At 38.5% G+C, this 23,790-nt stretch overlaps 4 protein-coding genes across 5 annotated transcripts; 3 read left to right on the top strand and 1 right to left on the bottom strand.

Moving 5' to 3' along the window:
- Positions 1-8,430: 8,430 nt before the first annotated feature.
- On the top strand, positions 8,431-13,265 carry LOC143594635 (uncharacterized). 2 transcript variants are annotated; one of them, XM_077073898.1, is made up of 8 exons: positions 8,431-8,650; positions 9,119-9,475; positions 9,569-11,196; positions 12,024-12,293; positions 12,372-12,452; positions 12,545-12,656; positions 12,763-12,829; positions 12,929-13,265. In XM_077073898.1, exons 1-8 carry the CDS (start codon positions 8,539-8,541, stop codon positions 13,023-13,025), a joined length of 2,724 nt encoding a protein of 907 aa, XP_076930013.1. In that variant the 5' UTR covers positions 8,431-8,538; the 3' UTR covers positions 13,026-13,265. The 2 variants fall into 2 exon arrangements, 1 of the variants encoding a protein (XP_076930013.1); XR_013146371.1 differs by lacking the exon at positions 12,929-13,265 and having other exon boundaries at positions 12,372-12,447.
- A 756-nt stretch (positions 13,266-14,021) lies between these two features.
- LOC143594638 (putative receptor-like protein kinase At5g39000) lies at positions 14,022-15,113 on the top strand. The gene has a single exon (XM_077073901.1). The coding sequence runs from the start codon at positions 14,022-14,024 to the stop codon at positions 15,111-15,113; it is 1,092 nt and encodes a 363-aa protein (XP_076930016.1).
- Positions 15,114-17,501: 2,388 nt separating this feature from the next.
- On the top strand, positions 17,502-17,900 carry LOC143594637 (F-box protein At2g02240-like). The gene has a single exon (XM_077073900.1). The coding sequence runs from the start codon at positions 17,502-17,504 to the stop codon at positions 17,898-17,900; it is 399 nt and encodes a 132-aa protein (XP_076930015.1).
- Positions 17,901-21,813: 3,913 nt separating this feature from the next.
- On the bottom strand, positions 21,814-23,251 carry LOC143594634 (zinc finger protein CONSTANS-LIKE 3-like). The gene is made up of 2 exons (XM_077073897.1): positions 22,421-23,251; positions 21,814-22,232 (listed from the first exon to the last, which is right to left on the bottom strand). Exons 1-2 carry the CDS (start codon positions 23,201-23,203, stop codon positions 21,909-21,911), a joined length of 1,107 nt encoding a protein of 368 aa, XP_076930012.1. The 5' UTR covers positions 23,204-23,251; the 3' UTR covers positions 21,814-21,908.
- Between the last annotated feature and the right edge of the window lie 539 nt (positions 23,252-23,790).

The following is a 23,790-nucleotide window of genomic DNA, read 5'->3' as shown; positions in this document are numbered from 1 at the left end:
ATCAAAGCAAAAGATATCAAAAGCAAGAGATATGGTGGCAGCTGCAGGGGATGGGGAAGGCTGACAGGTTACTGTTCATAGCATGGGAGGGGTCAGTCAAAGTACTGATCAAGACATGGAAAAGAAGATTTTAAAAGATTATGCCAGTTACTTTTTCTAACAACCAAGAGGGTTGGTAAGCAAGCTGCGCCGAAAGTGACTTTTCGGACAGATGTCAGATCTGGCCTACTTGCCCATACCTTGGCAGGTATAGCACAGAAGATAAGATATTTCAAAAGCATACAGGCTGGCTTAAACTGGAGAAAAGACTTAAGTGTCTAGCGCGAGAAGGCTTGAGTGCGCGAGGGCGAAGGCAGACAGAACAATCCTTAGCGCGCCGCGGGAAGAACTACAATCCTTAGCGCGCCGCGGGAAGAACTACAATCCTTTGCGCGCCGCGGGAACAGTTCGCCTCGCGTATCGCAGGAACAGCTGGTCTTCACGCAGGCTTCCTTGTAAGGAGTCTGGCGCGTGGAGCTGCGCAGACATCCTTAGGCGGGAAGAACCAAAGGACAAGCAAAGAGTTAAGAGAAAAAGGGGCGGGACAGCGGAAGGGAATTATTATTATTATCATTATTATTATTAGTAATATATATATATATATTTGATAAATTTATAAAGATTATAATCAAATTTTAAATCTTAAAAATCGGATCCGAAAACGGGTACCTGGGTCGGGTCGGATTTGGGCAGTTGTCACATTTATCCCCATATAGGTTGTATCTTTTTGTCCCATGCTGATGGGACCCTTGCGCTACTATTCCCTATGTGTCAGAGAATGTTTATTATATTGGGCTATGTTCTTGGCGCCATGCACTACGCCTAGCGTGAGATACATTAACGCGCCCCGTGTTCCGCCCAACGCATGGGTTATGTTAAATTTGGGTGTTATACTTGGTTAAATGGTGGGTTTAATACCCTACCTCTACACCATGCAATCTTTAATCCTAGCTGAAAGTTAACCATGGCTTGTGAGAAAAAAAAAGGCGTGTAACGAATAGTTTCATATTTCATACTTAAGAACATGTTTAGATTCAAATGGTTTCATATTTCGTACTTAAAAACATGTGGTGTTAGATTGAAATATGAAATGTGGTGATGAGTTAAGATGATTCTAAATAACCGGTTGGTATATTAATTAATAATTATAAAAATGAAAACTAAACCACCTTGAGATGGCTAGTATAACTTATAAGATAAGGGGATGAGAGACGAAGATGGTTTGGACATGTGAAGAGGAGGCAGTTGACGATTCCTGTTAGATCAGTGGAGACCTTTATGAAATGTGCCAGACTTGCACATCTCTGAGAATATGGTTGATGATAGGACTTCTTGAAAACGTATGATTAATGCTAATGACCTTTAGAAGAATAGATGTTTTGCTTTAACTTTATCTTAGAGGCTTTACATTATTTACCTATTCTATCTCGGTTGATATAAGAAGATGTCTCGTATTATAGCTTTCTATGCTATTTCTTTTTTTATTTTAAGCTGTTGTTACCCTATTTTATTTATTAAAACGTTTTTCTATTTATTTATTTTATATTATTATTATTATTTATATAGTTTCCATTACTCGATATAGTTTTTGAATCGGGGGTCTCTCTGACAACAACCTCTTTATCTTTTGGGATAGAGATAAAGTTTACTTACATCCTACCACCTTATACCTTGTAATAACTTTGCTATTTGTGGAATAATACCGGGTATAATTGTTGATGTTGTAAACCACTTTGCCCCCACGTCTTGTAAAGAAAGCTACATTCCCATGGGTCGCACACCTCGTAAGCACCATCGTATGCATTGTTCCTCACCCGACATACTAATGTGGCCCATCTCATGCTCCTCTCTAACACCACCACAACATATAACCTACGAGCTTTCAAAAACATATTCTTTATAACAAAAGCTTTTTAAAAAATATGTCAATTCATTTTATTGTTAAAAACTATAAATACACGTAATGTTCACTAGAGATAAGCTCGAGACCAGTAGATTTTGCAAATTGCTAAAAACGGACTAAAAATGGTCAATACAATATCTATACTGATCATGAGGAAAAGTGAGTATCAAATCATGAGGAAAAGTGAGTATGAATCGGTACCGAAAATACCTTGTTCCCCGCTTTTGTTGTAGGCGACTGGTGTCAGGTATAAATATTTGGAACGACACCTGTAAGCTTTTCAAATGTCGATTATTATTATTATAAACCCTAATCCAGGTTTTGCTCCTTTTTGTTATATGAGATCATTATCCTCTGTTTAGGGTTTTTCCAATTTGATTGTATAATTTTGTTTTCAGATGATTAATCAGATATGGCAGTTAATGTTGGAAAAGACAAATGGTTCTGGACAAAGGAGGAAGATGCAATGCTAGTTGATTCACTCATGAAGTTACATGTGACAGGAAAATATGTACATGTGCGTGTTGATGATGACTATGCTCAACCAGTGCTAGCCTTGATGGATCCTAAAGTGGTGCAGTCACCTAAGCCTGTCAAGATTAGGATGAGGAGTTCTACATTGTGCATAACATGCTGATTGCTAAGCATATGAGTGGTTTCGGTTGGGACCCGCGGAGTTCGCGTGTTGTTGCGGGTGATCGGGTGTGGTATGAGTACATCAAGGTATGTTTTGTTGGAACAGTTGTGGAAAAAATTAGTTTTTTTAGTAAGTGTGAAAGTGTATTTTTTTTTTATTAATATTTGGGTGTAGTTGTGGTTAGTATAAGTGTTGTTTGTTTGATTTTTTGTTTATGTTGTGAGAAACGAACAGTGTATAGAATGGAGCGAAGATGAATAAGATACCGATTCTCAAAGTTTGGTGTTTGTGGCTGTTAGTAATAGGTTATGACCAATGTGTCATTTCCCCTTCTCATGTATTGAAATATATAAACACAAATATTACATATTAGTCCCTTGGACTATACAAAGAATACCAACTAACTACATTCTAGTCTAATACACCCCCTCAGTCTAAGGTTGAGGATTTAGCAAGCTTAGACTGGATCGAAAATCGGTAAAGAGAACGCGTGGCAGCCCTTTGGTGAAGATGTCCGAAAAATTAAGGCGAGACGGCACATGAAGGACCCGTACATGTCCACGTTGAACCTGTTCGCGAACAAAGTGTATGTCAATCTCCACATGTTTGGTACGTTGATGTTGAACGGGGTTACCCGATAAATAGATGGCACTCACGTTGTCTGTGTAGACCAACGATGTGCGACGTGGCGGATGCCCCAGTTCCAAGAGAAGGTTTCGTAACCTACAGATCTCACTCACAACATTTGCGACCCCACGATATTCATGTGGCCATTTCTAAGGCATGGTGCCAAAAAGAAGGAGGTAGCGCCGCATGAGTAAGAAGAGTTCGTATGATATTATTAATGGAGCGAATCTTCCTCTCGGCTTTACCGTTTTGGGATGAGGTGTGCGGACACGAGAAACGAAATTGCATCCCGTTGGTTTTGCAAAATAGATGAAACTGACGGTTGTTATATTCTGTGCCATTATCGCATTGAAAGGTTTTGATTTGTCTTTCAAATTGAGTTTTGATTAATATGGAAAATTGTTGGAAAACTGAATAAGCTTCGGATTTATATTGTAATGGAAATGTCCACAAAAAATTAGTGAAATCATCCAAAAATAAGATATAATATCGATGACCCCCCGTACTTGGGACGGGAGAGGTCCACAAGTCACTATGAATTATGTCAAATGGTAAGCTAGTGTAAGACGATGAATCATAAAATGGTAATTTCACTTGTTTACCAAAAACACACGATTGACATAACTGTTCTTTATTAAAACTTGAAACAGAAACAGACTTAGATTTATTCAAAATACGAAGTAAATTAGAACCCGAGTGACCTAAACGATGGTGCCACAGATCTTGAGAGAGAGCAGCAAAAGTGGTGGGAAAAGCAGCTTTAACGGAAGGAACTGACAGCGGATAGAGGTCCCCTGAGCTGTCACATCTAAGAATAGGGCGCTTGGTCTTGAAATCCTTCACAAGAAACCATAAGGGTCAAACTCAACTGAAACATTGTTATCTGTTGTTAAACGGCGAACCGATAATAGGTTTTTAATCAAGGATGGTGAAACAAGTATATTAGGTAGATAAAGGGGTGGGTATGGGGGAGACAGGGTGGTATGGCCAACACCGGTGGTTTGGATTTTGGAACCATTGCCTACAAGAATAAATTTAGTACCATTATTAACATAAGAATTTAAGATACCTGCCGAATGAGCCATGTGATTTGTTGCGCCGGTGTCCATGTACCAATTCTGATCTGGATTCAATGTCATAGTGTGAAGGGCTTGCTCAATGTTTGTAGGAGTATATGCTGCAGAATTTGTTGATGGACCTGGTCCAAGAATACCCGGATTACGAACCGGAGGATGCATCATAGGCATAGTCGGGTATGGACATGGTGGAGCCGCCCATTGTGGAGGAGAGTAACCCCATGGCTGGTAAGGCTAGGGCTGCTGTGATGGATACCCGGGAGAAGCAGAATAATTGCCCGAAACAGAATAATTGTTGCGTCCGCGACCACTACCCCGGCCGCGGTGACGGCCTCCCCGACCGCGCCCCCGATACTGATCAGTACCTCGCTGATTAAACCTGTTGGAGACCTCAGCAAGCTGCTCCGGGCCTGCAGTGGGGGGCTGTACCACAGCAGCGTTGGCAGCAGCAGTAGGCTGTTGCTGTGCTTTGCGGGACTCTTCTGTGAGCAAGGCGGTACGGGCAGCCGTAAAGGAAGGCAGAACATCTTTCTGTTGGAGGGTAGTAGCAAGGTTATCAAACTCACTGGAGAGCCCGGTAATCAACTGAAGAACCAAGGATTGATCTGTGATAGGAGCATCAACATTAGACAACTGATCAGAAAGAAATTTTAATTCTCTACAATAAGCGGTTGCATCCAGAAACGCCGCTAGTTTCGTATTAGAGAATTTTTGTTCGAAGGTAGATTGCCCTAGACGGTTTGTTATCGACGAAAACGTCTTGCAGAGCTTGCCACGCTTTATGAGCGGTATTATCGGGATGGAGAATAGTGGTTAACAGATCGTTAGTGATTGTACTGTAAATCCATTGTAAAACAATGGCATCAAGACAAATCCATTCTTCATCATGTTCTGAAGGGGCGGCATCGGGCGGGATTATATGATCAAGAACCTTACAAACGGTGCATTGGACCTTAAAAAGGGCAACCCAATTGTTATAATTTCCTTCTTCGGTTCCTAGAACAAGAGGTATGTGATTTTTTATGTTGGTAATGGTGGTGGCGGGATGGATTCGAGGGGCGGGGGGAGGTGGTGTTGGCTTGCTATCGTCAGCCATAGAGAGAGGAGCAGCGGGATTAGAATTTCAGATGAGGGGAGCGGTGAAGAGACTGATCAGCTTGCAGGGGAAACCGATCAGATTGCAGGGGAGAAGATGAACTCGTCTCTTGATACCATAATAGGTTATGACCAATGTGTCATTTCCCCTTCTCATGTATTGAAATATATAAACACAAATATTATCCCTTGGACTATACAAAGAATACCAACTAACTGCATTCTAGTCTAATAGTTAGAGCTGTGAAAATAAATAAAAAAAATAAACTTTGGAGTGGTTTATAATTAGAAGCCTTCCTTAGTTGTTGTTCTCCTTACAAGGAGACACAAGTGAGATCCAAAGCATCCTAACTCACACATGTGCTGCGTCGGCGATGGACACAATGTGACTCTTTGATAGAGCACTTTGCACTTTGCATCACTGCAAGCCGTTGAAAGGTATCTTTATCTTTTTAACCATGCACGCCAGGCCAGCAATGGGTTGCAACCACATGTTGTGGCACAACGGGTTGGACATGTGCACACTCTTCGAGGCGCGAATGTGCGCTGGTGAAGCGCAACCTGGCTTGCAAGAATGCTGACGTGGTGCGGCCGGATAGAGACTCCAGGTGATGTGCGGCATGTCTACCATGGATCGCGGTGTGGTGCGGATTGAAACAGGATCCGGATGACGTGACACGACTGGTACGCCTAGTCCAAACACACAGCATATTTGTGCGCGTGCCGCATGACTAGCACAATCTAGGCGGGTCTGCAGACGCGGTAGCACACGACTTGTGCGATTGCTATCATCGAGACGAGGTCGGGGTTTGTAGAACAACAAGGACACATGGACTAGATGCATGGAGTGCCAGCACGCACGAGTACGATATCTTTATAGCGAGGCCAATCGTGTATTGAAGACGCTTAATGCAATTTGGTTTTCATTTTATTTATGGTGGGACTCTTTCAATTTCTTATCACCAACAAACTAAGGTATTCCTTAGTTGAAACACACACCCAAATTACAAACAGTTCAAACAGATTTCTGAAGACCCGTGTCGAACACGAATCCTGCTTAGCCACACTATTATGCTTAATCTCATTTCTTTCAATTTTGTTTATATCCGTTGTATTTTATTGCTTTCCAAATTGTAATCGCACTATTTACTACTGCTATATTTTACTGATCTATGTCATTCATGCATTGTAATATTATTCGAAAATGTTTTTCTGGTTTATTTACAAACGGTCTCCTACATGCTGTAAACAAGTTTTGATTACTATTGTTATGCAAAGCATATAACGCGTGTTTGTGGTTGCTTTCAGACTCATGTAAGAGATGCTGATCGATTTAGAAACCTACCATTTCCTCACTCTGATAGGCTTTGCATCATCTATGGTGAGAAAGAGCTACGCGTGTTCAAGAAAATGGTGTTGGAGTTGAAGGGGTTGTAGAGGAGAACCACGTGAGCCCGTGTGTTGAAAGTAAAGACTTGCATGGTGGTGAGGATGCCGGTTCGACTGATGCGGTTAGAGAGGGTGCGTGCAGCTATAAACGTAAAAGGGATGAAAGAAAGGACTTGTGTGAAACTTGTGTGGCATCATTGGAGAAACCGAAGAATACTATTGGTGATATTGCAGCTAGTGACATGATGGACAGGGTTATGGCTCAAATGGAAGATTTATCTGGACTCACTCTTGATGAACGTCTTATAGCGATGTCTGTGATTGGTAGGAGTGCGCCGCTTGCTAAAATGTTTGATCGGTTGGATGTGGATGAGAAATTTCGCATGGCGCAACTGGTTGCAAACGGTTCCATTAAGTAGGGATCAATGGATCATAGCTTGGTTACTTGTTGAATTATGTGAATATTGTATGTTTTGGGACCTGTGTTGACCTTTTTAAGTGATTAGCATTCTGAAACTTATCCTTTCCATGCAACATCCATTTATGTGCATTTTGAAGGTTGTAGTACATGATGATCTAATGGATATCATAAATGTTTTTCCTTTTTTTTTTCTTTTTTTTTGTTTCCTCTAATGGTGAGATTTTAGTAGTGTTGCGAAATCGATTGCCATTGTGTTTGATATTCTTATGAACTTTTGGTATTATATGATTTAGTAATATGCTGCAAACATTGCATGGATGGTATTGTTAATTGAAAGTTTGATACATTAATGGCAGAACTACAGAATTTGAACAAAGGAAGAAGATTCATAACTAGTTTATGTACTCTTGAAAGTACACAGGTATCGGAAACGCGTCCATACCCTGGTATGTTCACGATTTTTGGATGCAAGCTTTGTGAAGACGTGATCAAACTTGGAAGGAACATGAAATGCTTGAAGCTAACCCTTAGCAACTTGTTTTTTGAAACAATAAATATCATCCTCAATATGCTTTGTCCACTGATGTCGAACCTGATGGTGGAAAGGTGTTCCATGATGATGTTATAACGGTAGACGGTGGTCGTCTGAAGTTACAAAAAAATGAGATGACAATTTGTTTGGAGGAAACACATAGTCATAACAAAAACATTGAAGAGGAAGATGTCATTCAACTTTTTATTTACATGCTCTACACACTTTTAAAAAGTTTTATTTGACCAATTACAAGTAGACAAGTATCATGCTTACAAGTTTATTTTTTTGGTTATTTTTTTGATATAATGTTTTATAAAATTCCAATTATACTATGCACAACCTTTACATGTAAATGTCGTTTAAAACAAAGTTTCATATGCTAATGTGTAAGTCATCCAAACACGCGTGTACATGTTAAAGTTGCACATCTCATATTTTCTTTACGAACTTCTCAACGCATAAAGATTTTATAGCACACTCTTTATCACCCTTTGTTTACTGTGAATGTTAATGATTCGATATTTAACGTGCAACGGCCTTGTTTATCGTTTCACTCACTTGTAGCGGTGTTGGTGTTAATACATACTAAAAGTTTTCCTTCTTAAAAACACATTTGATTTGATTTGATTATATTATTATTTAATTATTTATTTATGTCAATTTCACCAGTTTCCCCAAATGTACCACTGTTACCATTACCAATAACCCTGATTCCACGTCAACACTAACAATTAACGATACTCTGTACTGTTTCCACTCCCCAGTGCTTCTGATTTTGCAATTCAATTGTAAAACTAACGATTTTCCGTTGCAATTATGGGTGCTGATGACACACCTAACCAATCAGATAGCAGCACTTGGGATTTTGGCGCCGATGAGACGCAGGAATTCGATAGTCAGCAATGCGAATCCCCAACGTCATCGTTCGGTAAGAACTCTAGGGTTTTAACAAATCGTTACAGTTATGAGTGATCAATTAGGGCTGTAATCGAACCGAACCAAACAATGTCAATGTTTTATTTGATTTGGCTAACCGAGAATAGTGTCAGTGTCAGTGTCAACACTTCACACCGGCTACCAAGTTTCTGTTGCTGTTTTCTTTAATATTCATATTTTAAATTAATCACATATTTTTCTGTTTAAGTGTTATAAATTTTGCTTAAATCTATATGATTAGCTTAGAGAAGTGATTAAAAATATATTAAAAACTTTTAATGAACAAACATAATGATCGGACACAATTAACGAGCATAAACAGATGTAAACGAACAGAAAATTGAACGGCATAGCCTCTGTTCTTGTTCGTTCATTTAGTCCGTCGAACGAAAATTACTTGGTTTGGTTCTTTTACAGCCCCATCAATCCTCACCTTTGCTGATATAATCATACAAATTAGGTCATAGAGGTGATGCTGCTGAGTTAGCAACCCAAGTGATGGATCATGATGAGTTAGCAACCCAAGTGATGGATCCTGATGGTGAAACCGAGCCTCTTTATCATTGTGGTGAGACTCAAGTGGTGAATGTTGAGGATGAAATTGAAGTGATGGACATGTTTGATGATGTTGAAGGGAATGAGACTCAGTTGCTTGATGGTTATGATACTGAAGAAGTGGTTAGTGATCATGAAGGAACTGAGAAGACGGAAATTGTGGATGATTCTGATGATGATTTTGGTATGGGAGATTGTGCTGATTCAGCCGATGTACAGCACACGGAGAAGTTACATCAATGCAAGGAGAATAACACTTCTGGTAGTTGTTTAATAAACTTATTCTACTTTAAACATATTATGGTTGATGATAAGTGTTAAAAGTACAAAACTTTTTATGTTATTTACATGGCAGGAACTGGTTTCAGGACGTTTACCTCAATTCGCGCAGCATCTATGAGGGCCGCAGGCTTAACAGCACTCAACAAAGCTCCTAAAACTAGTAAGGATGCGATGGAACATAGAAGAATACAATTTGAAAAAAGTCAACCTCATGATGTGGAGAAGCTTAACCAACTAACTGTTGGTCAAGAAGCTGGAAACACGTGTGGGTTTGGCAGGCCAATTGCAAGAAAACTTTTTGATGAGGATACAGTTTCTGAAACTAAAGATGAAACTGATAAAATTGACCTTGATGGAGGAGCTAAGTCGCCTGTGTTGGATACTGAGTTGGCCGGGTTAAGCTATCTTGATTCTCAAGAACCCGGGGATGCATCACAAGCAAATGCACTTGACTTTGTGGATAACTTTTTGAAAGTTAATATCGATTGTGATGATGATTTTGGTGTTAGAAAGTCAACTGGAGGCAAGTCAAAACCGGTTTTGACTGCTAAAGGGGCTCAAACGTTTGCCAAAAGTGCTAGTATTATTGATGAGTTTGATAAAAGAGTGAGTTTTTGTTGGGATAATAATCTCGAAGATGGAGGAGGAGAGTTTTATAGAAAAAAGAAGGAAGTATTTTTTGCAAGTGGAAATCAGAAGGTAAAATCCTCGGTTCCTTCTAGAAGTTGCAGGAAATTGGTTTCGGGTAAAAATAAAGAAAGTGGTAAATCAAAGAAAAGCTTAGGAACAGTCATAAAGGATTTGACCTTTCGGAAAAGTCTTATAAAAGACTTGGATAATCAGTCAACCGATATGCCAATAATGCCAGGTGGCACAGATATTCAAGGAACAATTCAAGAAACGACTGAAGTTCGGTTTGACACTCAAATGGCTGCTGAAGCAATGGAAGAATTATGCTTTGGGATGCAAGAAATTGCTCAAACAAGTCAACCTATACCTATGTCTAAGGAGGGAGTCAGAACAAGACGGTCAAAGTCAAAGATGAGTGGTGATCATTCAAAGAAAGTGAAGCGCGCCAAGTCAGCTGCTAAAAAGAGTGAGAATCTTGACAACATCGCATCTGATGTGGCAAAAAGAACACGGAAGATGTCACAGAAAAGAATAGAACTTGAGTTGGTAGATGCTCCAGTTGCATCTGTTGAACAAATGCCGGTAAAAAAACAGCGTGTTCAAAACATTACACCTGCACCTCGTACTCGTAGAACTAGGCAATCCATTAAAATAGACGAGCCAAACAAGGAGATAAATTTCCTTACTGGATTCCATCCAAAAGGCAAAAGAACAAGAAAAGAAGTTGGTACGCAATCTCTCTCTAGATTAACAAGGTCAAAAGCTGCTACTTTGACCGAACAAGAAAAGGGGTCAATAAAAGAAAGATTTGAACAAAATCTTTCACTATGCATGACTCCTGTAAACCGCGCAACACCTTTAAAAGAATCGTCTCCAATCTGCATGGGAGATGAATATTTAAAGCAGTCATGCAGGAGACCATCCCTTATTAAAGAAGTCAATGGCTTATTTCCTACAGATTCATCATTTATATCTCCAAACAAGGATACAAGACAGAGGAGAGATGTGACATTGATCCGTGTTCTGTTCAGTCGCCACTTAGATGCAGATATAATCAAGCAGCAAAAAAAGGTTCGATTCAGGTCATGCGTTTTTCTTAACGAGTCAACTGAAAAAAGTTGCTTAAAAGGAAACAGGAAAATTAGTCAAAAGGTCTTACCTTTTAAGTCACCAAAGTTTAGTTGTATTGCATGAAACCTTTTACATCATTTTCTTTGAAGTTAGGTTATTCTTGAAGTAAAATAATATTTTTTAATCATATTTTGTACACACATTATTTATTAAAAAAATTCATTTTGTAGACATAGTGTTTTTGGCAGACCCAACTTGACCTTGTTCCTGTAAAAAAGTATTGACTAGGGGTGTTCATTGGTTTGAATTTTGGTTTATTCGGTATGGATTATATTCAATCGTAAGTTCGTAACTGAAAACCAAACCGAACCGATTTCAGTAAGATTCAAACCGAACCGAATTCGTAAACAAAAACTTTATTTTTGGACATAGTTTTTTGGACAGGCCCAACTCGATCTTGTTCGTGTCGTCAACTCGTATAAACAATAAAATGACTCGTTTTGATCGACCCGTAGCACAATGTTAATTAACTCTTCATCTTTTGCTTTATCACTGGTCAAATAAATAAGGTTATCTAAAAGGAAACATGTCAAATAAGTCTAAACGATCTGAACTTAAAAGGTAGATTATTATCGAAATAGTCATATTTTACACCCTGGTTATGCACAAAGAACTAAACTTATTGGACATCATGGCAGGCGTACACGACCCTGCCCATGTCGACCCGCTATTTTGACCCGGCCCGTTAACCAACCTGCCCATTTTGACACATTTACCAAACTTCAAGGGTTGCTAATTGCTACACATAACTGATATAACTGTCACAGATTTTATCTCGCTTGGGGGCTTCAGAGTCGTCTTCAATGTCAGATGCAACACACTTCATAGCAGATAGTTTCGCTCGTACGAGGAACATGTTGGAAGCAATTGCTCTTGGGAAACCAGTGGTTACACATCTCTGGCTTGAAAGCTGTGGACAAGCTTGCTGTCACATTGATGAAAAAAGATTCATATTAAGAGACGCTAAGAAAGAAAAAAAATTCGGTTTCAGTATTCCATCTTCATTAGCACGCGCTTCCCAACATCCACTTCTAAAGGTATTGTTAAATTAATGTTCATAAAATATCATTATGCTAATACACCCTTTTATGTTAATAGCTAATATTTTCTTGCAGGGACACGGAGTCATGATTACACCAAATACAAAACCTGGAAAAGAGATATTATCAAGCTTGGTCAAAGCTGTTCACGGTGTGGTGTGTAACATACTAACATTTCTCACTTATGTATTTATTGTTGTTATATTCTATTATAATATATAAGTATATATATTAATATCTTTCCTCAGGTGGTTGAACGAATGGGCAGAAATTTATTGAATGATGATAAAGCTCTTGAGGGATTGTTGATTCTGTCATGCGAAGAAGATTATGCAGTCTGTTTGCCTTTTCTTGAAAAAGGTTTGTATAATTGAGTTTTTTAATAAATAAATACTATTTTGGGGTAAATAAATTTCAGTGTTATCAAACATCAGTCGAAACTTGCATTTTCTTTATATTATTGCAGGAACCACAATTTATAGTTCAGAGCTTCTACTTAATGGCATTCTTACTCAGAGACTGGAATATGAAAGGTTGGCCCTTTTAAATCCATTTTATTAAAAATTGGATTTTTTATCATTTCCGTAATCATGTATTTAATTTCTTATAATAATTATACTTTTTAATGGCAGGCATCGTCTCTTTTTAGATCATGTGAAAAGAACTCGTTCGACAATTTGGCTGAAAGAAGACGATAATCGGTATAAGCCTGTTGGTAAAGTGAAGTAAATGTTCATCAACAATATTTATAGACATTTTTCTGCACATATCACTTGATATCTGATTTTTTTTTTGTCATTTTCTAGTTTTAGCATGTAAATGTGAGAGCCGGTTAGTCGTGTTTCTTGTTTTTTTGATCGTGTGGCTTTTAGCTTTCGGTAGATATACAATTTTAAGCAAGCTCGAGTCTTTCTTTGAACATGTTGGTTTGTATGGTTTGTGTTTGTTCTGGAGAGGAAAAAAAAGATGTTCGTTTTTACCAATTTGTAGATGTTTTGATACAAAACTGAATTGAAAATAGTGATTTAATAATTGAATCAACTATCGAACCACGATTAACATACTGAAAGAATCATAGTCTCATCTTTTGAGGCCTCACGTGGCGGCCTCGGTTGTTTGAGAGCTATTCAGTTTGTCTTGTTTATGATAATGGTTATTGGTTTCGTTCCCTCATTGACTCATCATGGGAGCAACAACAGCTTTGAGCCAGTGGTGTGTTCGATGTGTAAACATATCAAGACTTACATGTTACTAAAGTCATTAAACAAGCATTTTCATAATTATTGTATCATAGTATTTAATGTATTTTATTTTGTTTTGGGTGTAATTACTATGTGAAATATGGTCAAAATTTAATGATTTACAATTAGTAGCCCCTTGTTTTAATATAAAAGTGCTTTGTTCGTTTAAAAGAGAAAGTAGCCAAGCCTCAGTAGACGAATCTCTATAGTAGGTCAACTATGACGGCTGGTAATTTGATGCCTTGTGTGTAATTAGAATTTAGTATTACCACACCTACCTACGTTGTTTACACTGTAACAGCTGGGAGGCTGACACGCACACACACGGAGTTGACTTTGGGTCAACTAAACAACATTGTAATGTCGTGTCTTTAAATTATTCTTGTGTCCTTCCTTCTTTTAGCCTCTATAAATTCTCTGTTTTAGTTGAAGAGATTACATACACCCTGAGTTGCATTTAATTATTATTATTTGATCCACAAATATGGATGCGTTCTTGCAGCAGTTTCAACATCTTAGAATCCAATTGGAAGAGATAACATCAGCCACCAACAACTTCGACGATCAGAATTACATTGGAGGTGGTGGTTTTGGGAAAGTTTACAAAGGAGAATTGACTCACTATAAGGGCCGGAGCATGGCTGCTATTAAGCGTCTTGATCCTAGGCATGGACAAGGAACACCTGAGTTCTTGAAAGAGATCACGATGCTTTCTCGTTACAACCATGCAAATCTCATCTCTCTTCTAGGATTTTGTTACCAAGGGGATGAGATGATCCTGGTGTACGAGTATGCATCGCATGGAAGCCTCGACCACTATTTAAATTCACCTCATCTCACGTGGACACAACGTCTCAAGATATGCCTTAATGTTGCAAAGGGACTAAGCTACCTTCATGATCCAAGGGAGACGCACCAAAGAATTATCCACTGTGATATGAAAAGCGCCAATATCCTTCTTGATGAACAATGGAATGCTAAAGTTTCTGATTTCGGGCTATCAGTATTGGCCCCAGCTAATGAGCAACACTCGCTTGTTGTCACTGCTGCGGTAGGTACCCATGGGTACTGTGATCCGCAGTATGCGATGACACACACCCTCACTAAAGAGTCGGATGTATACTCTTTTGGTGTGGTCATGTTCGAAGTTTTGTGTGGGACATTATGCTCCATATATGGCAATGGTCGTGTTAAGAAGAATTTTGTGCCCACATGGATTGAAAGCTATAAACTAAAGAAGTTAAATGATATAATCTTTAAACATCCGACCATTCAACCAATGGATCAAAGTTTTTTAGAAAAATTTTCTTACATTGCCTATCGATGTTTGAAGGAATCTCGTGAAGATCGACCTAGCATGGCTGAGATTGTGACAGAACTTGAGACTGCACTCGATAGTCATGAATTTAGTGAATGGATCAACCCGCTTATTGACTATGAAGAGATGGCTAAGACCACGGATAATGCTTTGAATCACAACTCCAAAGATAAAGTGAGGGAACTTCTATCCAAAGGGGTCCTCCTTAAAGGCAGCAAAACGGTAATTAGTTGCTATGTCTGTAATCAAATGATTTAGATTCTTTTTATTTATAGGATGTTAGTTATACTTCAACTCTAAGCAGTTAATGCGGAACAATATCGGATAGTCAAGAACCGATATGTGAGATATCAGTTATTGCGGTGAGATATCGGTGGGATATCGGTAATTTTAAAAATATCATGCAAAATTTATATATATAGCACTTTAATACTAACAATTCAGTCTACTTTCCTACTATTAACAAATTATTCTTTTGTAAGTTGCAAAATACTAACAATTGTAGCAAGTAGGAACTGATTAAGACTCAAACCACCAACATTAAACACTAAAAGTTGAAAATTAAATCTTAAAACACTGATATAAGGAATATCGGTGAAATATCGGTCAATACCGATAACCGATATACCACCTAGATTGACTGCATAGCTTCAACTACCACATGCCACCATTAGCATCACAATTTGTATACAATGACAATAAGGCGAACTTAGTGATTTTAGTGTAATTAGGGATTAACTTGTTGATCAAGTTAATTGTAATATGAAACTAAATAAGTCGGGTGTGTGGTGCACACTTATTTGATCTTCTTATAATTTATAATCCTATTGGTATTTAGGGGCGAAGCCCATAAGTCATGGGGGTTCCGGGGGGCAACGCCCCCTTGGCGGGGGCCAGGGGCAGAGCTCTTGGCTGGGGTCAAGTTGCCAGGTTAACTTAGAAATTTTTTATTTTGACATATGTTTTTATATTAAAATTGTATTACAAATTAAATTATTCTTAAATTCAAATATAATTTTGATGCAATAAACAAGAGCGTATTTTGATGTATATGAATTTCAAATACACGATAACTGCCTAGAGACCTAACCCTAATAAACTGTCACTTGATCAGACGATTGATTGTGTGGTTCATCAAAATCTCTCACAAAAATCCACACTTGATTCTTGCTCTCAATTATGAGTTTTATCCGATCAATTCATTTGTGAACCACAAATAGATTTGATCTGAAAGTGTGATCATGACTACCCGATTTTTTGAAGATATACGATTTGCGTAAATTCCCCAACATGGAAATCCCCCAACATATATTTTAGTAATTAGTCTGATTGATACTCTCATAAATCATATCATCCAAACTAACTAACTTGAACTTGTCTATGGACAATGGTTTTCATTGAATAAGAAGGGAAAGCGTTGTGAAATGATATCATTTACAGAATGTGTGGATTCAGATCCAGATGAATTTAAGAGTGAATTTAATTCAAGGTGGCCTTCTTCTCCTTTATGAGAATATATTTGATAAAACATAAGTATAAAGCAATGTACCTATTCGCGCAGATTTTTCGTGTGCCCCTACCATTATAGGAATGGGAGAGTCAGAACACGTGTAAAATCTCAATTCTTATCACCAGGAATCACATACACGGTGAACCTTGTATTCAAGTTTACGCTCCCAAGGAAGGACAGAAAATGTCATGATCGCATAGCCCTCAAATACAAATTACAAGGGGAGACTGAAAGTTTAATTTCATACCTTGCATATGAAAGAGAAGATGGATGGTGGATGTGTGAGTTGTATCAGTTTACTTGTGAACACAAAACTGTTGATCTTGAAATTCTGTTTAATTCTTATACTTCCATAGAAGCAGAAGGCATCGAGTTTCGGCCTTTGGAGGAAGTAAGATGACAAATAAAGTTTAATACATGGCATCATTAATTAATATTATTTATTTTGCTTTAGTTATTTTAAACTATATTAGAAAAGATATTAGCCACAATAACATTGTTTTCAATGTAAGATGACCCATATGGCTCATTTAATATGGTTGAGTTCTATAGGTTGAGCTTGAACATGAAGATGAAATTCAACCCATATCAGATTCATATGAAAATTGGGAAGTAAAATCGTCAACTGCTTATGAAGACGTAATGAAATGGTCAAAATATAGGTTGCAATGGACAACAAAGAAGGAAGCGTACTCGGCTATTCGCAAAGGGTTCTTATTCAGGGATGTCAACAAAAGCAGCATTGTAAGTCAATAAATTTTTTTCTCATATGTAGTTGTGGAGCCACCTATGAACATGTACTGATTACACATCTGTAAAATTATTGTTTGATAGTGGTTTTTTCTTGACAAAAAGGGAAAGAAATGTCACATGCTATCAGCAAGAGCGGTTTCCACATGGGACCTATACTCATACAGGCTGACTCTACCCGAATCAAGGTTCTTTTAAAGCACATTTGATATGCTTTAGCAAATTATAGATGTACATAATAATGTTTATGATAACAAACACTACACATTTATGAGTTAATTTCTAGCCTTTCTAGCTTTTCTAGCTTTCTTTACATGTAAGATGATTTTCTAATACTTTTCAGATTTGGAGAAGCCTTTCAGCGCCTTTTTCGGATTCCTAATATCATGGGCGATATCAAATCTCATTTGGTGTCGTCTCAAACAACATATGCAAGTTACCTTGTCTACAAATTACCAAAAGACCAATCTGAATTTCAAGCTCCTCTTCTAGTGGAGGATCTGGGAGACACTAACTCAAATCGCCATTGGTATATCTATTTAGTAAGTCCTCAAACCCCAGTTATTAGACCAAAGGCTGATCAAAACACCCACAACCCACTTAATAGGCCGAAATTTAAAGGCCTTCCACAACGGAGGAACGATGGTTGGATGGAAGTACAAATTTGGGAATTCGGAACTGCTACTACCACTAATATGATTCCTATGTGTCTTGCATTGGGAACTCGTGGTGACAAGAGGTTTAGTGAACTTACTATTGAAGGCATTGAGTTTAGACCGGCATAGGTGCACTATTTTTATAACCTGGCAAGACTTAACAAAAAACGCAAATTTTGTTTTCAATTTTCTTTCGAAGAGGTAGTATATTTCAAATCCTATTTCCATGAAACAACTCCTGTTAGGGTGATATATCATCTCAACCCTTAGTCGATCCTGCTAATATTTGTTAGAAGTATTGAACTTGCACAATATTAAAGTGACATTTCAAGGAAACAATGTTAAAACGTAGAAATGTATAATAGGTGTGTCGAACCATTGTCCTACTGGTTAATATAAGATACAATCGATTTGATATGTATGTTGAAGAACGAAGATAAACATGGTCTTGTGTTTTTGTTTACAATCGATCATATTATTTGTTACCTAATACGTACTATAATAGGTAAATATCAACAATATTTTTTCCTCAAATCATAGGAATCACGTAACTTAATAAAATTATATAAACTCTTTATGAATTTGTTGTAAGTGAAAGATATTGAGAGGCACTATCTTAGTAAACAACCTAGCTTCATACTTATGTAATGATCTCTTTTATCTTCTAGAGATGCAATTTATCATTCATGTATCATAACATACTTTTTTTTAAACAAATATCATAACATACTTGGATATACACAATAGAAGCACCTCCATTTCTTTATTGCTGGGATGCGACTGGTATTTTGTGAAATTGACTTATACCTCACGCGGGCTACTATTTTTCCTTTTATTGGCAACATGCTTTATAAAACAAGATTGCAATGAGTTTTGTATGTGCAGAGCAATAATGTTATATATTACGATGAAAAACTTATGGGTGGTTAGCATAAGTATGTAATATGGTAATGGGACATATGTGTAACATCCTACTTTCGGTTATATTAATAAAATAAAGTTCGTTTATTTTATAGCGGGTCGTTATCGGTTTAGTTGAATAGAATATGAGATGGACTTGTGTTGGGTAAATGGATATGGGTTATGGACTTGGGTTATGGAGGAATGAAGGAAAGACCATGGGCTTAAGCCCATGATCAAAAATATATATACCATTAATCCTCCATTTAATTCATTTACACATATCCCTTACACCATCCAAAATACACACTTAAGATTCTCTCTCTAGTTCTCGCTCTCTCTAAACCGATATCAAGAAGGAAACCGAGAACCGACCCGAGGTAATGATAGTATTTTATTGTTTGAGCTTAAATCCGTTAGATATAATCATGAAACGACGAGCCGACACCGTTAAACCGCTTAAGTCACAAGATCCGGGTGGATTCGGGTATAAACCGAACCTATGATGAGCTTAGGAGTCACCCTAGCTCAGATCTGGATTGAATGGGACGAAAAACGGTGAAAAACGAGCTAAAACCCGTTTTCCCCGGCGAAATCGCGTTTTTCCGGCGGCTTTCCGGCAATGACGGCGCCGGAAAGTGGTACGAGGTTAAGGGGGAATGTCAGGGAATGTTCTGACATTCCTGACCTAACCCTAGTTCGCTATAGGAATATAGCGAATTAAAGGTGATTCGCTAGCTAGTTCGTCCATGGGAACATAGCGAACTGATTACAGTTCGTGTTCAATTCGTTAAGGGAAAGGGGTGACGAATCACCCTTGATTCGTTATGACCAGTTCGTTAAAGTAGATAACGAATTAGAAGGTCCAATTCGCTACTTGTACTGGTTCGCTACATGGACTGATTCGTTAAGAGTCCAGTTCGTTAAAGGTTCCAATTCGTTACAAGAACCAGATCGTCATGGTAAGTCAGTTCGTTAAGGATAAGTAACGAATTAGAAGTTTAAGAGAATGACAGAATGGTCCCTGGACTTAGAAAAGAATGATTTAATTACAAATAAACCCTTGAACTTTTAAGTAGCATATTATTCAATGATTCAAAATGCTAATGGAAAATGTGATAAGACAGTTAATGAAAATAAAATTTTTCCAAGCTGACCTGGCAGCTTAACCCCAGCCAGGGGCTCTGCCCCTTGGACCCCGCTAGGGGTTGCCGCCCCTAGAACCCCGCTGCCAGGGGCGCTGCCCCCGGACCCCCGTTCGTTGAGGGTAATGATTAAACTAGAAAGGCGATATGTGTAGTGATAGTTTACTGAAACGTATAATTATTATACAGTTAGTCGTGCACAGCTCAAGAAGGGAATAACCGTAAACGGTGAACGCAACCGCATTGAGGTGAGTTTCTAGCCCCACTTCCTTGTTATGTTTTCGGGACTGTATGCATACTCGATGTGATAGTTAATACACTTATCTTAAGTGGTAAGTGTATGCTTTGTATGATTTATGTATGATGATTGTTTGACAGTGCATGAACGATCTTCGGATATTGCATGTACCGTCAGGTGGTAGTTAAGATATGATTGATAAGTATGATGAAAGATAGGATGTACGTATGAATATATGATGTATGCATAATGTATGTATGTTATGATGATGGTACGTGAACGCTCTTCGGAGATTGCACGTATTGTCAAGGAAAGTATGTATGAACAGGTACGGTACAGTTACACGAAACAAAGGGACCAGACCTAATAATATCTGTGATGTTAGGGACCAGACCCTTATATATCTGTGATGTTAGGGACCAGACCCTTATAATATCTGTGAGGTTATAGGGCGAAAGGCTCTTTAAAACGTATGATTATGTATGTAAAGGAAGTATGAAGGTAAGAATGAAAGTATATGCACTTACGTGTGTATGTAAGAAAGTTAAGAGGTTAAGTATGAAATGTAAGAAGGTATTGTATGATTATGTGATTAACTAGAACTCACTCAGCGTAGCTAACTTTTAGTATGCACACAGGTGAGTAGAATGAGGCAGCTCGCTTGAGGAGACACGTGGCACTGAATAAGGGGCTGGCATCGGAAGACTCAAGACGTTTAAGTTTAATGTTTTGTTTATTTTGAAAGACAAGATGTTGTTTTAAGACAAGAGGTGTTTTGTTATGAAATGTTTTATGAAAGCTTTTATATTCCGCGAATGTTTTAATTAACTCTGATATTTAGAACTGCGTTTATGAGTAAATCCAACACGAAAGTAGGGCTACCGGTAACGGAGCCTTACAATATGTCATGTTAATAAACTGAAAAGTTTATGTATATTATGTGAGTATTTTATATTTTATAAGGCTATAGCCAATATCATCTTTAGTTGCTTACACCTTTATGTATACTCATTTTAATTCGGTGATTATGACAGAATAAAATTCGGTGACTATGATAGAATAAGTGGTATTATCCCTACCAACCATTTGAATCAAAACCATATGTGACACGCATCCAAAATTTTGGCATCTCCTTTTTTTTTTTTATAAATTTGGATGAATAACACGTTTACATTTTACAACATAATCACTACTCATCTTCTCGTTTGACACATTTAGTTAAATAGGTTACACAAATCGTATTTGGGTTACACGATAGTGTGTGTAGGTTCATACTTTGAACATGAACAGAAATACAAGGCTTATCCGGCTTGACAATTCAATCCATTAGCCTTAAAGGCGCAAACCAACACCATAATATTCCCCTGAGCCCCTTACTAAGCATGGGTCAACAGCGGGTGACCATCACTCGTGACCCACCCATATATAGTCATGATAAACATATTCTCCTTCCCTAATACATCACATGAGCAAAATCCTTACCAATGCATACACGGCAATCATGACAAATCGACTTCAGCCCTAGAGGTGTCTTAAGACTAGCCTGGAAACTGCCGACGAGTTTCTTCATGGTGTTCTACATCCGTCAAAATGAAATAAAAAGTTTGAAGCAAAATTAACTCAACTCCTCAACTACTGTTGTGGTGATCCTGATATTCATCTATGAGTAGACCAAAATATAACTTATCCTATAGTACTCAAAAACAAATTAACATTAGGGCTCAAATATTTAATAATAAGTTTAATAATAATACAACAAAGCCAAAATCGACTGTTAAAACAGTTACACCTAACAATAATTTAAATATACACATGGATTAACCGAAAAGCTTAACGGTAACAAACATAACATTATTAGTACGACGGAACCACGCCGTATGACGATTCCGGTGTGGTGAACACGTCACTGGCTTCCGTTCGCTTCGCAAACCGTCCTTTGATCCTCGGTCTCGTCTCTGCGTACGCCTTCCTGGAAGCATACCGAATCGTCTTCTCGAACTTCCTGTTCTTCCTCTTCTCTCTGTACCTTAAAACCCTAGCTTCTCGATCGAATCCCGTTACCGGCGTTGGATATACCTCCGTCGATGATTCATGGAGCTGCTGCTGCTGGTTGTTTGACACGTCAGCGTTGTGGCCAGGGACTACGCCTACGTCAATTTCTAGCGAAGATGATGATACCTGGTATGAGAATTTCATAACCAGTTACTGATAGTTAAATTGATTAAGCTTACGGTTTAACCGATCAATTTAGATGTGAAATTGTACATGAACGGCTTAGATTAAATATCATGATTAGATTTGATTGTTAGTTACTGACTAGATGAAATTGGAGGTATTTGAGAGTTAAATTGATTAAATAAACTTACGCTTTGACTGATGGATTGAGATGTGAAATTGTACATGAACGGCTTAGATCCGGCGTAATCGATGTCATAAGCAGGTAATCCTTCAACTACATCCGGCCGAATCTGATAATTATTATTATTATTATTAGTGTCCTGTACCGGAACAACGCCGTCCGTCGGAGAATTGTATCTCCGAACGATCGGATTAGCTTTTAGATCCGCCGTTTTCAGATCTATATCGATGTACGGATCCATCTCGTTAAACAAGTACTCCGATTCCGATTCAGTAACTTTCAGATCATCGTCTTCAGATCCGTCAGCGAGTTTGTTCACATTAGGATTCGGATTCGGATTCGGATTAGGAAGTAGCCATGACGCAGCTTCTGCTTCCACGGCTTCACTTCCGGCTACATTAACGTCAAAATCAAGTAAATAATGACGCTCGTGATTCTCACCTCCACCGCCGGAGTTGATTTTGGCTACTTCAGTTGCCGGATCGTAAAACGGAACCACCGGAAACCGTTCGTGGCGGCGAGCGAGAGGATTAGCGGAGTGAATATCGCGGTCGCACGTGACGCATAGGTTTGCGGCGTCGGCCTTGCACGTGATGCTCGCGGGAGCTTGCTCACACACCTCACACATCCACACGCGCGGGTGGCGTGACGCGAGTTTGTTCGCGGCGTGGACCTTGCCGTCGCAGGGGATGCATAGGAAGGCGGAGTCCGCTCTACAGAACAAACTCGCCGAAGCCGTTTTGCATGAGTCGCAGACGGTTGTAGCCATGGTCCAGTTCTCTTTGCCCATGGAGGTTTGGTTTTGGTTATGTTTATTGTTTTGATTTTGATTTTTGCTTCTTATTGTTCCAAGTCACGTTCCATTTCCTTTTCAGTATCCATCAAGACTATCCGCATTGGGTGTAGAGCCAATGATGTGTTGACACGTGGCGTAGGCTTAGCCAAAATGGGTGGAGGGGCCTTTTTATGCCATAATTGAGGGGATGGGCAATGTTTATGATTCGGAGTTTGGATAAATCTTGCCATTGACTTACGGTCAAAGCATGGGTTAAACGTCTGAGGTAGGGGTGGTCAGGAAAACCGAAATCCGAATAAATCCGAACCGAAACCGAAACCCGATTAATCCGATCTGAATTATTATTTGGATATTTCAGATCGGATTGATCCGAATATCCGAATAATTAATTCGGATTCGGATCGGATTCGGATATGAATTTAAAAAAATTTCGGATAATTCGGATTATTCGGATATCCGAATAATCCGAATAATTAACATGTCTTTTTATTAGTTTTTTATAAAGCCCAGCCCAAACAGCCCACTAATTTACAGCCCATACCTAATTTACAAAACCTCCCTCCCTTAGCTGATGTTCATTC

Source organism: Bidens hawaiensis, unplaced genomic scaffold (assembly GCF_021521415.1).
Source record: "Bidens hawaiensis isolate Kalapana, Puna unplaced genomic scaffold, B.hawaiensis_p1.1 tig00044036_1, whole genome shotgun sequence".
In the NCBI taxonomy this organism is placed as follows: Eukaryota; Viridiplantae; Streptophyta; class Magnoliopsida; order Asterales; family Asteraceae; genus Bidens; species Bidens hawaiensis.
The sequence above is the reverse complement of the archived record's forward strand: the minus strand, read 5'-3'. Positions and strand labels throughout refer to the sequence as shown.

Coding starts and splice junctions, on each gene's coding strand:
- LOC143594635 (XM_077073898.1), top strand. CDS start 8,539: ATGGGTGCTGATGACACACCTAACCAATCAGATAGCAGCACTTGGGAT. Junction 11,197..12,023: donor TAATCAAGCAGCAAAAAAAG/GTTCGATTCAGG, acceptor TAACTGTCACAG/ATTTTATCTCGCTTGGGGGC. Junction 12,453..12,544: donor TCAAAGCTGTTCACGGTGTG/GTGTGTAACATA, acceptor ATCTTTCCTCAG/GTGGTTGAACGAATGGGCAG.
- LOC143594638 (XM_077073901.1), top strand. CDS start 14,022: ATGGATGCGTTCTTGCAGCAGTTTCAACATCTTAGAATCCAATTGGAA.
- LOC143594637 (XM_077073900.1), top strand. CDS start 17,502: ATGGGCGATATCAAATCTCATTTGGTGTCGTCTCAAACAACATATGCA.
- LOC143594634 (XM_077073897.1), bottom strand. CDS start 23,203: ATGGGCAAAGAGAACTGGACCATGGCTACAACCGTCTGCGACTCATGC. Junction 22,233..22,420: donor CTCAATCCATCAGTCAAAGC/GTAAGTTTATTT, acceptor TTCTCATACCAG/GTATCATCATCTTCGCTAGA.